The 14,858-nt window shown below is 50.7% G+C and overlaps 6 protein-coding genes across 6 annotated transcripts; 3 read left to right on the plus strand and 3 right to left on the minus strand.

The window, feature by feature from the left end:
* Positions 1–270: 270 nt before the first annotated feature.
* Positions 271–2,580, plus strand: FPRO_09875 (uncharacterized protein; the record flags this gene model as incomplete). Its single annotated transcript, XM_031233313.1, has 3 exons — positions 271–273; positions 324–916; positions 963–2,580. The coding sequence occupies 3 exons, from the start codon at positions 271–273 to the stop codon at positions 2,578–2,580; spliced, it is 2,214 nt and encodes a 737-aa protein (XP_031083163.1).
* A 189-nt stretch (positions 2,581–2,769) lies between these two features.
* FPRO_09876 (uncharacterized protein) lies at positions 2,770–4,389 on the minus strand (the record flags this gene model as incomplete). The annotated part of the gene is made up of 1 exon (XM_031233314.1): positions 2,770–4,389. The coding sequence occupies one exon, from the start codon at positions 4,387–4,389 to the stop codon at positions 2,770–2,772; it is 1,620 nt and encodes a 539-aa protein (XP_031083164.1).
* Positions 4,390–4,787: 398 nt separating this feature from the next.
* Positions 4,788–6,182, minus strand: FPRO_09877 (uncharacterized protein; the record flags this gene model as incomplete). The annotated part of the gene is made up of 1 exon (XM_031233315.1): positions 4,788–6,182. One exon carries the CDS (start codon positions 6,180–6,182, stop codon positions 4,788–4,790), a length of 1,395 nt encoding a protein of 464 aa, XP_031083165.1.
* Positions 6,183–6,724: 542 nt separating this feature from the next.
* Positions 6,725–7,648, minus strand: FPRO_09878 (uncharacterized protein; the record flags this gene model as incomplete). Its single annotated transcript, XM_031233317.1, has 1 exon — positions 6,725–7,648. One exon carries the CDS (start codon positions 7,646–7,648, stop codon positions 6,725–6,727), a length of 924 nt encoding a protein of 307 aa, XP_031083166.1.
* Positions 7,649–11,358: 3,710 nt separating this feature from the next.
* Positions 11,359–13,293, plus strand: FPRO_09879 (uncharacterized protein; the record flags this gene model as incomplete). The annotated part of the gene is made up of 2 exons (XM_031233318.1): positions 11,359–11,480; positions 11,598–13,293. 2 exons carry the CDS (start codon positions 11,359–11,361, stop codon positions 13,291–13,293), a joined length of 1,818 nt encoding a protein of 605 aa, XP_031083167.1.
* A 588-nt stretch (positions 13,294–13,881) lies between these two features.
* FPRO_09880 (uncharacterized protein) lies at positions 13,882–14,439 on the plus strand (the record flags this gene model as incomplete). Its single annotated transcript, XM_031233319.1, has 1 exon — positions 13,882–14,439. The coding sequence occupies one exon, from the start codon at positions 13,882–13,884 to the stop codon at positions 14,437–14,439; it is 558 nt and encodes a 185-aa protein (XP_031083168.1).
* Positions 14,440–14,858: the final 419 nt, after the last annotated feature.

The following is a 14,858-nucleotide window of genomic DNA, read 5'->3' on the forward strand; positions in this document are numbered from 1 at the left end:
AATCTGCCTGGCGAATTACCTTGGCGTGCCATGTGGTCCGTTCGGTATGACGGGCGGATCGTGACATGGGGCTAGCTTACAATCGGTCAGACTCATACAATCCTTCTGTAGGACCATAAGATTGGCATTCACTGGGAAACATGCTACTTGTGTATTAAAATGCTAGCTTTCGCTGTCTAGTCAGCTTACGCTTAGATCTCAACTCTTTCCTCTACTCTCTGAGACTCTGTGAGATCTCGCATCCGTTTGACACGGTCATAATAGCCCATCATGGTTGTAAGTACCAGAGTCGTCAAAGGATTACTGTAACTGACAATATGCAGAGAGTACCCATCTTTCGCAGTCTCGTCAGTGGCTCTAAGAGCACCAATGACGAGTCGCCCAAAGAAGACCCCGAAAAGGACCAAGTTCAACCCATTGGGACCATCTCTGATAAAGATGCTATTCTTCGTCTAGAGCCTGTACCAAACAGAAAAGGTCTCTTGGTCAAGATCGAACCCCCAAAAGAACCATCTGTTAAGATTCCTCATGTACCTTGTGATATCGTCCTTGTCATTGATGTCTCCGGATCCATGGTCTCTGCAGCGCCTGTCCCTGGAGAAAGCGACGAGAGCAATGGTCTGTCCGTTTTGGACCTCACAAAGCATGCTGCACTCACCATCATTGAGTCGATGAACGAGAATGATCGTCTTGGTATCGTCACCTTTGCCTCCAAGGCCAAGGTTCTCCAACCTCTTATCCCCATGAACAAAGAGAACAAAGCTCGGTCGCTCAAGAATGTGAGGAGCATGAAGCCTCTCGATGCTACCAATCTCTGGCAAGGTTTACTTGATAGTATCAAGTTGTTCAATACTGGAGAGTCGTCTACCAACGTCCCTGCCATCATGATCCTCACCGACGGCATGCCAAACCACATGTAAGTCCACCCCGCTCCCCACAAACGTAGATGCTCATTCTCGTAGGAACCCTGCAGCAGGCTTCGTCCCCAAGATCCGCGCAATGGGTCCCCTCCCAGCCTCAATTCACACCTTTGGCTTCGGCTACAGTCTCCGCTCCGGGCTCCTCAAGTCCATCGCCGAGATTGGCGGCGGTAACTACGCCTTCATCCCCGACGCCGGTATGATTGGAACAGTATTCGTCCACGCCGTCGCAAACCTCCAAAGCACATTCGCCACGCGCGCTGTTCTCAAACTCTCATACACCAGGCCCTTGGAGCTCTACGAGACAACTGGGCCGTCCGTGGACCAAATAGTCCCTGTGTATGCCGATGATTCGGAAGATAGCCAGGTTGAACTTACGATAAACCTTGGAAATCTGCAGTTTGGACAGTCTCGCGATATTTTCCTCAGCACGAATGGTCTCAAGGAGCTTGAGTTCTTGAATGAAGAGAAGCCCACTCGCGCTCTTGTCGATGCGCATTTGACATATGTGAAGCCTGGGGATTGCCTTAAGAGCCGAAAGGTTCTCGAGTCAATCCTATCAAAAGACGCTGACTTTATTGCTATGGCGAGTAATCAGTGCAACATTCTGGAGTACAGCGATCTGCCTGCCTCCGAGATCGCGTACCATGAATCGAGATCTTTAATCTGCAACTTCATCTCGACCATGTTTCCTATTGGAGTAGATGGTGAGCACGGCATAACACGGGGTATGAAGAATAAGCGCGAAGAGCTTCGAACTTGGATCGATACCCTTCCCGCCAAGAACTTCAATGACGAGAAGAACAAATCTCTCATGCAAGACGTATCAGCCGATGAACCCCAAGGCCAAGTCTCCATGGCCATCGAGAGCAAAGAGTACTTCAACAGATGGGGGTGTCATTTCCTCCCATCTCTCCTCAATGCCCATACGCGCCAAGTCTGCAACTCCTTCAAGGACCCCGGTCCTCTTCAATACGGCACCGAGAGTCCTCTATTCATCTCCTGCCGTGATGCACTTGACCAAATCTTCGATAGTCTCCCCGCTCCCGAACCTTCGCGACACGTGCACGCTAGGGGCGGCAGTCGCTCGCATGGTTCAATGACAGGCATCAGCATGAGTTCTTACCGTAACTCCAGCGGTGTCTGCTTCGCAGGCTCTACAGTCGTCGCACTCGCTTCTGGCCGAACAGTACAGATCCGAAAACTTCGACGCGGCATGAAAGTTCGCACACCGCGTGGTTCACGCCGTGTCGCCATGGTTCTCAAAACCCCCGTTGAGAGTGAGATCCTGTGTCGCGTGGGTAAGGTTCTCGTCACACCATGGCATCCTGTTTCTTCCGACGGAAAACGCTGGGACTTTCCAGCCAATGAAGCTGATGGCGTTGTGATGTACACTGGATGTATTTACTCGGTTCTCTTGGAGCGCGATGCTAGTTCTTCTGCGCATGCTATTCGTGTTGGAGATATGTGGGGTGTGACTCTAGGACATGGGCTGACCACTGGTTCTGACGTTCGCGCTCATACCTTCTTTGGGGACTATAATGCTGTCGGTAAGGGTTTGTTGAGTCTTCCGCGCCGTGCACACGGGATCGTCATCGGTGGTGGTGTCGAGAGGGATGAGGAAACTGGTCTGGTCACCAGCTTCAGACAGCCCAAGTAGTAAACGATAATCAATCAGCATTAGTAAAGCATCAATCAAGACAATCAATTTTCTCACGATCAAACTTCTCATATGTTTTGCCATTTTTATTTCTTATGAGCAATCCATACCCAGCCCTTTTTGATCTCAAACTCCTTGACTCCCAGACGCTTAACTCCTAGTACTCCTAAAGCCCAACCCATGAACTCTTCAAATAGTACAAACCCTCAACTTCTTTCTCTCGATCCCCCAATCCAAATCATCTTCACTCTTTCTCTTCAGTGTCTCCACTGCTCTACATACAGACATCCTCAAATACCCAATTGGGGAAGGGGCATGAGAAAGCTTCTGCTTTGCCTGCCTGTCCACCCCCTTCGATCTCTTCCTCTCAATTCCACCATCCAAATCTTCTTCACTCTTCCTTTTCAAGATCTTCTTCGCTTTGGGTACAATGAACTGAGGCTCCTCGGCTAGTATAGGGACATGGAGAAACTCCTGCTCTGCCGATTTCTCCGTCCCAGTGAAGCTGTATCCATTCCATGGAGCCTCAAGAGGATCGCCGAAAAGGTTCCCAGGTATAACCTCTCTAGAAGCAGGTTGAGTTCGCCATGGGGTACTAACCCGTTTGGCCTTTTTCCTGTCTGGAACAAGTGCTGGACTGGCGGGCACGTCACTGGGGTTCATGTAGCTGTCCTTCGGGGGCATGACCCTTTGAACCACTCCCTCGCGCGGAAGGCTCTTCGGGCTCATAGGCGGTTCGATAATGGTGGTGCAGTTGTGCCAGTCAATGTCCTTCCATCCCATATCTGGTTCCTGACCATAAGGAATGACCCACGGAGGAATCTCTGGCCCAGAACTCGACGAAAGCGACGTAGGCTCAGATTCAATCTGAGCCATCCGTCGAGCCCTGTCCTCAAACACCTCGGCCCATTCTCCCGGATACGGCAGTGCCCCCATCTGCTGCTGAAACTCAGGAGCCCGTGGAAAAGTCCTTTCAGGGAAACCTGTATTGACACCATATGGTGCGGGCGATGTCCACAGCGCATCGTCCTTAATAGATGGTTCAGGACGAGGTGGTATCTGGTGCTGAGAGTAATAGGGATGCCATCGCAGAATATCATCCTGCCGTTCAACATTATCGAGCCAAGCAAATGGAAGATAACTAAACTGCGGAAACCCCTTCTGTAGAGTAGGACATTCCTGGAAGCAATCTCGCCAGGGATGAACGCGCAGGAGAGAAGACGGGCAGACTTCCATACAACCTACATTCGCCAGAACCTCCCACGCCTCTATCAGCCCCACGAAGTGGTGATGTGCTTCACCCCACATCTCATAAAGATCGCCATGCTCAAGGAACAGCTCTGCCTCTTCCTCGGGGCAGCTAGTCCGGTTGCGCAGAATGTACTCAACAATCTTCTCGGCGTCCTGCTCAAGCTCATACATCAATGCACCGGCCTCAAAGAACTGATACCGAATATCCTCCTCGTACGCGAAAACATCCGTGTTCATCTCGAGTGCCTCCCAGTCTTCAATGGGCTCCATTTGATGAAGTACACCGGACTCGTACATGTAGTGCGGATGGATGTTTATGTGATAGGCCTGTCTGCCACGACATATATCCCTAGGGCCCTTTGCGTTGCAGAAGAAGATCTGCCCGGGTGAGCAGCAGTCGCCATGGTAATGACATGTTGCGCCGCCAAATGGTCGGTGGTGCTCGCAGATCCCAGGTGGTTCGAGCGGATGATAGACTGTTTTACCAGTAGTAGTGTTGATTATGGCTGGGCGACGGGTCTCGCAGCGTGTGATGTGGACGACCTGTATGTAGCACATGGTGTTGAAGCGTATCTTGTAATCACAGTAAGTAACGTAGTGTAGAGACAGTGAGTAACGTGTTGTGAAGCTTCAAGATATAAGTTGAAGTTGGTAAAGTAAGAGAAAGGTATGGCGAAGCGCTTTTAACGATTGGTGATGAGGTCTGTGGGTAAAATGATAGATCATGTTCTGCGTGTTTATCATTGTTCAGGTAGTGAAGACAAAGCAATGGTCGGTTTTGCAGGGGGTGTCAAAGAGTCGTTCATTGAAGAAAGGACCCTGTCTTTCAGGCCAGTGAACATTGCTCTGTAACAACGCCTGGATGAGGCTTGTTCGCTTGTTCAATCACTCACTCACAATGGTCATTTTCTGATTCATGTCAATTGTCTCTTTGACGAACATCGCTGACTCACGTACTACCTCCTTGGAACAACGACCAACGGATCCTGCCCCTTTCTCAACGCCGTCATGAGTAATTGCATCCTCCCATCAACACGTCTATCCAAAATCTCACAAGCGTTTTCCGGCGTCAATCCCTTCTGCTCACACATTTCCTCCACCTTTCTCACAACCTTCTGCCTCACACTGACGTAATTGCTCGCATACTTGCGCTCCTGTAACGTCCCCATTCGCCATCTTGTGCTGTATTTTTCTTCGAGTGATTGGATCGATGGATTTCCGTTACTGCCGTGCTTCCACTCTTGCCATACTAATGCGACAGACTTGGGCATGCGGTGGTATTTGAACTTGCGACCGGGTGGACCGCTTGCGTACCGATATGTGACGGAGCGAGGGGTGGAGTATCGTGTCTTTGTGGTTTCGAGATCTTTGTCTAAGAGCGAAGGTGACGGTGTTGCTGGGGCATTTGGTATGTCCTCCATCTCATCGTTGCTATCATCCTCCACCACCTCCTCCTGCTCTTCATCTTCCTCTTCGTCACCGTCGTCAACCTCGAGATCAGGAGTGAAGTCAAGGTCCTTGTCCTCTCCATTGCTCAAGTCAGCACCTGCATACGGAGAATTCCTGGTATTGATGACATTCCACGATGAAGTGTTGCGAAGTCGAACACTCCGCAGATTCGCCCTTGTTTTTCGCTTCACCTCACGATGTGGTCTCAAAGGAGGGTTCTTGCGCTTTGGTGCTCGTCGTCCAGTGCTTCGTACAGGAAGTGCTTCCAGGTCTAGCGTTGGTGGCGATTCGTCAAAGCTCACGTGCCGAACGACCGCCGATGTTTCGTGAAGCTCATCTTGATCACCAAAGTCCGTATGCTCAGTGGCTGGCTGCTCCACGCTCTGTTGAACCGGCATGTAACTCTCTGCTACAAGCCCTCTGATCTCATCCAGATGCTCTCCCCCAAAGGACTTTGCAATCTCAAGTTCAGCACCTCCACCAGTTGCGAACTTTCCCTCCTTCACATCCCTCATAAACCCAACAAACCCATCCATGAGAACAACATGCATCTGTAGTCTCCTCTCCATCTCCCCCATCTTCCTCATCATCTCCTCGTTCTGCCTCGCCAAGTCTTCTGTCCTTTGTCTCTCAGCCTCCAACTCCGCTGTGTAATGTTCTTGCATGTTCACTACAATCCTCGCAAGACTCATCGGCACTTTTTCCACCTCTCGATCAATTCCCTCTTCCCTGGCCGGTGGAGCCACCAATTCCAGGGATTTGCGCCGGATCGGAAGTATCGTCTGACAAGGCTCCGAAGCTGACCTCCGGAGTGGGCCCTCGGACGCGGAGAGGCTCGTGGCCGGCGTTTCATTCGGCGAGATGAGCATCATGGGCAGTTTCTTGCAGATCGGCTGCGACATTGTAAATCGGCTGCTAGAATTGCAGTTTCAGAAATCGGGCGGTCAATTGAAGGGCCCGGTCATTAAATCATTACCGAGCTTGCGAACAGCGCTCGGTCCAATCTATTGAACATCTGGAGAACAAAGAACAACGGGTCACGGACCTCACGAGGTTGAACATGTTTGTTTGCCTAAAAGTCAATCATTCTTGTCTTTAAACAATACTAACTATGCTTATGGTATAAATAGTAATAAGTGCCGAAAATATCTGTTAAATAGTAACGCGCAGGTAAAATAAAATAAAATAAATGGAGAATAAATAACTTCCCTCACCAGAATAGAAGCTTCATGCGACATCTCTTCATCTAGATCATACTTTCTGGCTTTCCTTCCTTTCTTCGCTCCAAATGCTATCAAATCATTATCTTCTTGTATCATGCAGGTGTTCTTTCTGTAAAATTAACTCGATGTAAAAACCAACGGGTATATAACGCCAACGATGCGATGTGATGCGATGCGATATGCGGGGTGGTAGTGTTTCTTTGTTCGTGGGTGAGGGGTGTTTAGATGTAGGCCGAAGGTTGAGCATCGACCTTTCTGCGGCGCCAGAATTTCCATCCCTTGCGTCGCCGCACAGACTTGCCTCCCGCCTTCTCAGCATGATCATCCTCAAGTTCAAGTCTATACCTTCTCACGCTGCCCGAGTCATCATCAAACGAGACATGTTTATTCTCGCACGACACAAAACAATCAGGCACGAGATGTCTCAGCACCCAGCCCTTCACACCGCGCGTCGCAGCGTCGATGGCGGCGTATTCAAGACGGCGGGTGCGGTCGCTGGTCCAGTAGTGTGTTGTCTGAGGCGGTGGTGAGGGGATGGGCGTGGGTTGCACGCGGCGGTCGGGAACGGTGTCGGCGAGCTGAATAGGATCTGGCGATGGGAAGTGGAAGAATGCGGCGGACTGCTTGGGGGGAGATGTAGCTGTTGCGGTGCGTACGAGGTGGAGGGATTGGTTGGATGTGCGTGTTGGTTGAACGGGGTGAGTCTTTGCTGCTCGACGGAGTGAAGGGCGACGATCTCTGAAACGAGATCTTACTCCTGAGCCGTTGCTGCTACCACTACCACTACCGTCCCTGGAGGAACCATTTGACGAGCGCCGGCCAACAAGAAGGTGAGCGTTGTTAATAGTAGACCCGGCGTGGGAAGTATTAGAAGTAGAGGTTCGTCGGGGCGTGTTTGACTCATAGCCTGAATCTTGTCGCTGCATCTTTGCCGTGCCAGGTCGTCGCTCTCTCACCCAGTCCTTGCTACTCGGAGCTTCACGCTGCTGGCGCTGAAGCTCATGTTGAAGATGTTCGAGGTGTTGGAGACTGGTTGTATCGTGGGTAACTGGTGGTCGAGGGGGAGACATGGGTTCAAACAACTCCGTGTCTGCGAAGCTATGGTATGTTGTACCTGAAGCTCGCGACTCAGATCTTTCCTCCATGATGGGCGAACATCCGACGATACCAAGCTGACCAGTCGAAGTATAAGGCAAGATGAATTGAAGGTGAGATTAATTTGTGGCGAGTCGTTCCAGTAAAAGAAGGTAAATGGGTGTATGATGAGGTGGAGGGTATTCACAACAGCACCCGTTTACTAATAATCCCCCAAAAACGATAGACACAAATCTCCGACCCAGTCCAGCCAAGGTCCAAGTCACCAACAACAAAAAACGAAAGACAAAGTAATGAATATATAGGAAAGGAGAAAAGGGGGATAAGCTTTCCACTTCTTTTCCGCGGTGAAGCGAAGCGAAGGCGAAAAAACCTGGTTGCGGGAGAAACAAACAAAGAGAACCAAAAAGTTGCGGTCTGCCCTTCTCTTGTTATTTAACTTAACCCGAGTTGAACCAAAGACACCCCAGTCGAGAAAAGTTCAGGGCCCTAGCAGGGGCTCTAAGCGGGATGCTGGGGACCAGGGGTGTTGGATTGGCCTCTGGGCGGTGAAAGGATATGCACGACGGTGGTGGTGTCATGTACCTAAGGAATAGCGTTGGTGAAATAGGACGAGTTGGTGTTTTGATGGTAGATAATAATGGTTTGTAATGGGTACTGGAGAATTCGGGAGTAAAAGCCGGGTATTTGCGATTTGGTGGGTTGGAGTGAAGTGAGGTTAATTATGAGTAACAATAAGCTTAAGCTGAACAGTGAAGCAGACAAACAAAGACAAGATGAGCGTCTGTCTACTAGACTCTCAATCTGCTCTGCCTTGCTCTATCACACGTCGTCAATCCCAAATCGAATGATATTGGCGATCTCAAGCGGTGCGTTGCTTTAGTCAACTTCGGTCCTGTTTTTCCTTCTCTTCAAGCCCATCCCGTTAGTCCAAACGGTCAACCGATCACCACGAGAAAAATATCACCTTACCCAAACTTTGGCCAGGCCAGTGGAGCTTCTTTGTTACTCAATTGGTGGAGTTGCGGTATGACCGACGACGGCTTTGCGCGTTGACGATCGGCTGCGGGACCGGAAGAGAAGAGAAAGTTATGGGGCTTTGCAGGAGGTGGACCGAGAGAAAGCGAAAATGCAGAGTGCAGAGAAGGAGGGGAGGATCTTGAGGATGTTTCTATATGAAGTATGGAATGTGAAGCAGGGAATCATATGACGTGGACGGCTTGTAGGACCAGTGTTGGATATTCATCTTCACATGCTCAGGTTTTACTCTATCAGAGTGAAAATGAGAGACATGGGCTTGTATCACTGTATGCCCCGACACAAACGAGAGTCCGAGTGTCTGGGGGTGGCCCGGCATGATGCCCGTCTCTAGTGTCTAGTGTCTCTCACTCGTCTAGCCTCTGTGTTTTCATCAGCTCAGGAACAGCACAAGTCGGCGGGTTACGGAACAAACAAACCGAAAGGAATAAGCAGTCTATCGATCTGGCACTGCAGGGACTGACATTTCTGCCTCTATACCTCTTTTGACACCAACGAGTTAGAAGGGGTCTAGCAGGGTTGGTCCCACGTCACGCAGGCGAGCAACAGGGGTTAATTGGGACTTGGCTTTTGGGCGGCCCGCTCTCACGTTGCTGCGCCTTTTTTCTGTCTGTCTGTCTGTCGGTCCGTCCGCTGGCGTTTACAACTGTACGCCGAGCCCTGTTTCTCTGTAGGATTGCACAAGACTTGAAGCCTTACCACAGCAGCTGAATAATGTACTCGCAATACCGACCGAGTGATATTCATGATCAGAGTCTCAAGTTTATTATGCTTCACGGTATCCACGTGTCAAACATCAAGTGGGACACAAATACCGATGCATTGTACATAACCCATCCATGCGTGCATACGTCGACCCGTCAATAGCTGAACCTGATATGCAAATCATCCAAGGTCTCATTTTTCGTCCGTTCTTTTTCGCACTGATCCAGCAGTCACAGACCAGTTTCACAGAGCGCCTAAAATCACTCACTCACTTCAATCGCGGGGGTGATCCCAGCGTCTGAAACACAGACCTCTTTTCTTGTACGCCGGGTCTTCCCGTGGCTAGATTTGACGCCGTCGCTGAAAATGGGGTTCTGTTGGAAGAGAAATCGTGAATGGGGTAGAGGTCTTGGCGAGCGCTTGAGCCTGTTGACACTGGACAGTCCCCAGAAATGGAAGATGCATGACAACTCACGTATTTTACCTGTGCCTGTGCCTGAATCATCGAGAACCTATCATCAGTGTATTTTGCAGCATGTGAAAGGTAAGATGCGCTGCCGAGGGTCTCATCCAGATCAGATTTCTGTGCATCTGATGCAATAAAACGACAACACCCTCGTTTTGCATGACCATTCCTTGTCGTGGTAGAGTGATCTCGTGTTGCACATGATAACTTTGGGGGGTTCTTGGGGTGCCACGCCCAGGAACGAAAAAAGAGAGCATCCAACAGCCACCTACGAGCTGTGCCTCTCCCAAGCTGCAAGTTAATCTCCAGCCACCAACAAATCACTGCATGTTCCAAAACCCTTTCTTTTTATAAACGCCTATTTCTTCCTTATGCCCATTAAAGAGACACTAGCTAAGACAGATGATGCGCCCGACATCGGAACCAATAGAGTTGTATCGATTGCGAAAATTGAACTTCACATGTCTTTTTAGAATGCGACGCTGTTTATGCAGCTTGACGATCGGTGGCTTGGTCATGTGCACGAGTGAAGCCGGTTACGGATGGATGATCGGCAGAGAGTGCTGAGAATGGCAGTGGGTGAGGAAGAATGTTGATACGGGCTGAGACATTGGACGCCTTGCAGGTGATGAGTTGGACGTTTGAGTTGGCGACGTCGGTCAATGCGCCGACGCTTGGGAGTTGCGTCATGACATTCGGTGAGGGCCTTGGGGAGGATATTACGAATACAATGGGGACGGATTGAGGTCTCGGCTTTCTGGGCATCTTGGCCTTGAGCATGAAGCAGAGCCAACAGTCAGGACGGCGGCATCTCGATAATTAGGGACAATTCGTTGGGTCTTGGTGGCTGGTCTCTCGGCTTGGTCAACGTATTCCCTTTCGTAAATGCTGCCCAGAGGTAAGATGCAGAAGGCTCCAGATGACCAATCAATAGAAACTGCGCTGACTGCATCGATGTTGTTTAGCATGCTGCTCCGGGGACGAAAAAGAGCTTAACACCCGGATCCTAAGCCATAAAAAATATTTAGGTAGATTGAGTATTAGCTTAGAGGACTCTTTACCGAGTTTTTGTTGGCATTTATTTCATGGTCTAAAGTCTTTTTGCTTCCTGACGAGAACTGCATAGTGGTCCCAAGCAAGTTAGATACTCGATGTACCCTGTTGGACACCGTATACGAGCTATCCAATCGCCGACAAGATATTATTCGGAAAGCTTCACTTCGTAAATCCAACCCTCAAAAATCAGTGGTATAGGGTATTACTCCCAAAATAGCATCGTCCCAAAGCTGAGATTAAGTTCAGCCGTCTCAATGCAGAAGACCATTCTACCAATTGAACACAGCCCAAATACTGTAGTCGCTCATCATCAATGCCCTCCTTCGAGGCTCTTCGTGGCTGAGTCCATTTGAGCAAGATTCCCTCCCTCCACCAATTACGACCCGGCCCATCCGGAGATTTCGCATCACGTAATCTAACCTTACCCCGTTGACCAAGCTAGTTCTCATTCCAATACGAGGCATCTCACTTCCTCCTCTTCTTCATGTTATCGTTATGGATTTGTTAAGAAGACACGGCGGTCATGGCCACGGACACGAAGAGGAGGAACATGGCCACGGTCATGGGCATCAGAGCGAGGATTCAGTGAGACAGCACTTTCTCGCGTGTCTCTACTGGTATGTCTTGGCGATGGTGGTGATAATTGGTTCTGTCTCACGGTTAATATCTATTTTCATCGCTAAACAACGGTATGTTGACTCAAAAAACATGGGAACAAGGCTGAGACATTGTAGGATAAAGAGAAGAGATGCTGGGGTCAGTTCGGATACGTCAATCTCGACGGTAGAGAAATTGGTTGATGCGCCAAAGGCTCTTGTATCAAGAGTATTTCGACTTCCAGTCCGGTCAGCAACGTTGCCAGTTCGCAAGACAATTGTCATTGTCGCGTACACAGCGTTCGTGGCGGGTCTCGTAACTTACAAGTCCATCCACCACGATGCCAATTTCCACGAGCGCATTGCGTTTCGCGCAGCTTGGATAACTGCGACACAGACTTCACTACCCTTCCTCCTAGCTGTGCGCGTCAACCCAATTGGTCTGTTACTTGGAACTTCTTACGAGAGGCTCAATTGGTTCCACAGATGGGCGTCAAGGGTCTTCTTCGCAAGCGCAACCATCCACGGCGGCTTCTTCGCATGGGAATGGCTAGCCGCCAGCTTCTTCTGGACCGAGGTCAAGACCGTCAAGATGGTACTACCGGGCATTGGAGCGTGGTTCATCTTAGCTTGGACGGTTGTGTCGACGCTGCCCTTCTTCCGACGTATGAAGTACGAACTCTTCGTGGTACAGCATATCATCTCAGTCGTACTTCTTCTGGTCTTTTTGGTCCTGCACGTTCCAGACCATCACCTCTTCAGCATCTGGTGCGCAGTGGGCGTTTTTGCATACGATGTAGTGACACGCTCGGCGAATCCGATCTGGCGGAACCTGCGGCTTCGGGTTTCGGCGAATCCATCTGTGCGATACGCATACGACGCCAGTATTCAAGCAGTCGACGACGAATTAACCACCATAACTATTCGAAACGTTGGGTTCAGCTGGAAGCCGGGGCAGCATGTTTTGATCTGGTTGCCGACTTTGCGATGGGAGACACCGCATCCGTTCACGATTGCTAATATTCCGGATTCTGAAGGGAAGAGTCAGAGTCAGGATATCCAACTTACGATCAAGACGAAGACGGGATTGACGAGGGATCTTAATGATTGGGCGAGAAGAACAGGGCTGAGGGGTGATAATGGGAGTGCGAGGGTTATGCTTACAGGGCCTTTTGGCGCGGCGCCCAATTGGAAGCAGTATGAGAATGTTGTTCTTGTCGCTGCGTCAACTGGAGGATCGTTCACCACGCCCGTTCTCGAGGCTTTACTTTCGACGCAATCGCCCGGGTGTGTTCGCAAGATCAATGCTTTGTACATTGTTCGTCGGAGGGCGCATGCGGAACCTTACCTTCAGCATATATCAAGTGTGCTGTCGAGGGCGAAGGAGATGGGAATCTCTGTGAATGTCCAAGTTGCTGTCACGAAGGGCGCTGGCACTGTCTCCGATGCAGTTCTTCGTGATGAGGCGAATGCAAGTCGCGAGAGATTGATCGAAGAGCCCACAAGAGGCCCAAGTGTTGAATTGGAGCGCTTCTCGATAGACTCTAGTGCCTCTTCGGAAAGCGGCAGGGAGGAACAGCTGCTGAAGGAGGAGATGGACTTCGATGGGGCGCACGCTTCGGCTATTGAGCACACAGAGGGCCGACCCGAGATCGCGACGTTCATCAGAACGGCGGTTGGGAGTGTTCCTGGTAACGTCGTTGTCGCTGTGTGTGGCGGTGATGCGATCGAGAGGGTCGTCAAGACGAGTGTCGCATTGATGAAAAGGGAGAGGAGAAGGGATGGAACAGGCGTTGGGGACATATACTTGCATGTGGAGCGATCTGATATTTAAGCGCAGGTAGTTTAATGTTAATTTGTATCAACGATTCAACGATGCTTGACTCCCAAGCAATAGGAGGCTCCTGGAGAGGTCCTAAGACCTCTTCTAAGTGATGATAAGCCTTGGGTAAATTGAGTACATGTCACCAAGCTTTGAGACGAGCCTATTTGTGATCCTGAATTAACATGAGGAGCTTTCTTGCTCCCTGCCAGGTTGACCTTGGTGGATAGTTCATCGCCCGGCCTGAATGTTAGCCATCGCCAGTTCCATGAGGTAGCCCCAGAGTTCTATCCTCAGGCCCCAGGCCTTCCATGACGGCTGAACTCTGAACGAGCCACTGGCACCCTTATGTGCAGCCGCGCGAGCTGCGAGGGCATCGCAGCTGCCACTGCCAGAGCAGCAAGATGAATCATCTCCCCCCTGAACAATATCTCATCACCACAACAAGACGGGAGGATCTCAAACTTTTACTCTTCTCCCCCCACACAAACATCTCCTTGGAGTTTTATTCTTCACAAACCACCACAATATACAACCCTCATCAACACAAGAATACACTACACCCAGCACAAACATCCTTCGCTGTAGCAGCTTGTCATCATGTCTACTCAGCACAACTACCTCGAGGACGACGATGACTTCTCGGAGTTCTACAACAACCCTCTCTACAAGCGCGTCTCTGACTTAACCCCCCACGAGCGTAAGAATGCTTGCCCACCTCCCCCCCTTCCTACTCCTCGTCGAGAAAATGGCCCTAGATTTGTCACCCGAAAGCGCTCTCCTCGTCAGTCATCCCCTCGTCTGCCATCCCCTCGTCTGCCTTCCCCTCACCCTCCCTCCTCAAGCAGGGACGCCGCTGCTGTGAGAGCCTCCATCCGAAGACACTCCTTCACAAAGCCTCGACAGACCCCAAACAAGGATAATGCCCCCGAGCCAGAGGGCGCCCATTCGCGAACCCTCCGCTCACCCGCCGATCACGACTTCCAGCAAAACGTCGCCCGCGTCCTCGGCCCTGAGCACGTTGACAAGTACGAGAACTGTACCGACATGGCGGAGAATGCCAAAGAGGAGCTTGAGGACAAGCCTGAAGGAAGCCATCGACTTGGACGTCCCTGGACCAAGGAGGAGTTTGACAAAGCTGCGAGATTGACGGAGTAGGGAGTTGATGAAGCCACTGTCAAGGCTCTCATCGGGTTTCCCGGTGACCCGCTCACGGATAAGGTCGAGAAGGAGTTTTAGGAGATTATGGACGATGAGAAGATGATTTTGGAAGGATACGAAGATCTCGAGGAGGGCGAGATACTGGAGGAGGGCGAGATACTGGAGGAGGGCGAGATACTGGAGGAGGGCGAGATACTGGAGGAGGGCGAGATACTGGAGGAGGGCGAGATACTGGAGGAGGGCGAGATACTGGAGGAGGGCGAGATACTGGAGGAGGGCGAGATACTGGAGGAGGGCGAGATACTGGAGGAAATCGAGATCGTGGATCGGAAGAAGCCAAACTCACGGAAAATGGTGACCAGGGAATGAAGCGGCGAGGATCATGATGCGGATCTGGCAGGTGAACGGCAGGCTTA

The sequence above is a fragment of the Fusarium proliferatum genome (genome assembly GCF_900067095.1).
Source record: "Fusarium proliferatum ET1 genome assembly, contig: FPRO_scaffold006, whole genome shotgun sequence".
NCBI classification, from domain to species: Eukaryota; Fungi; Ascomycota; class Sordariomycetes; order Hypocreales; family Nectriaceae; genus Fusarium; species Fusarium proliferatum.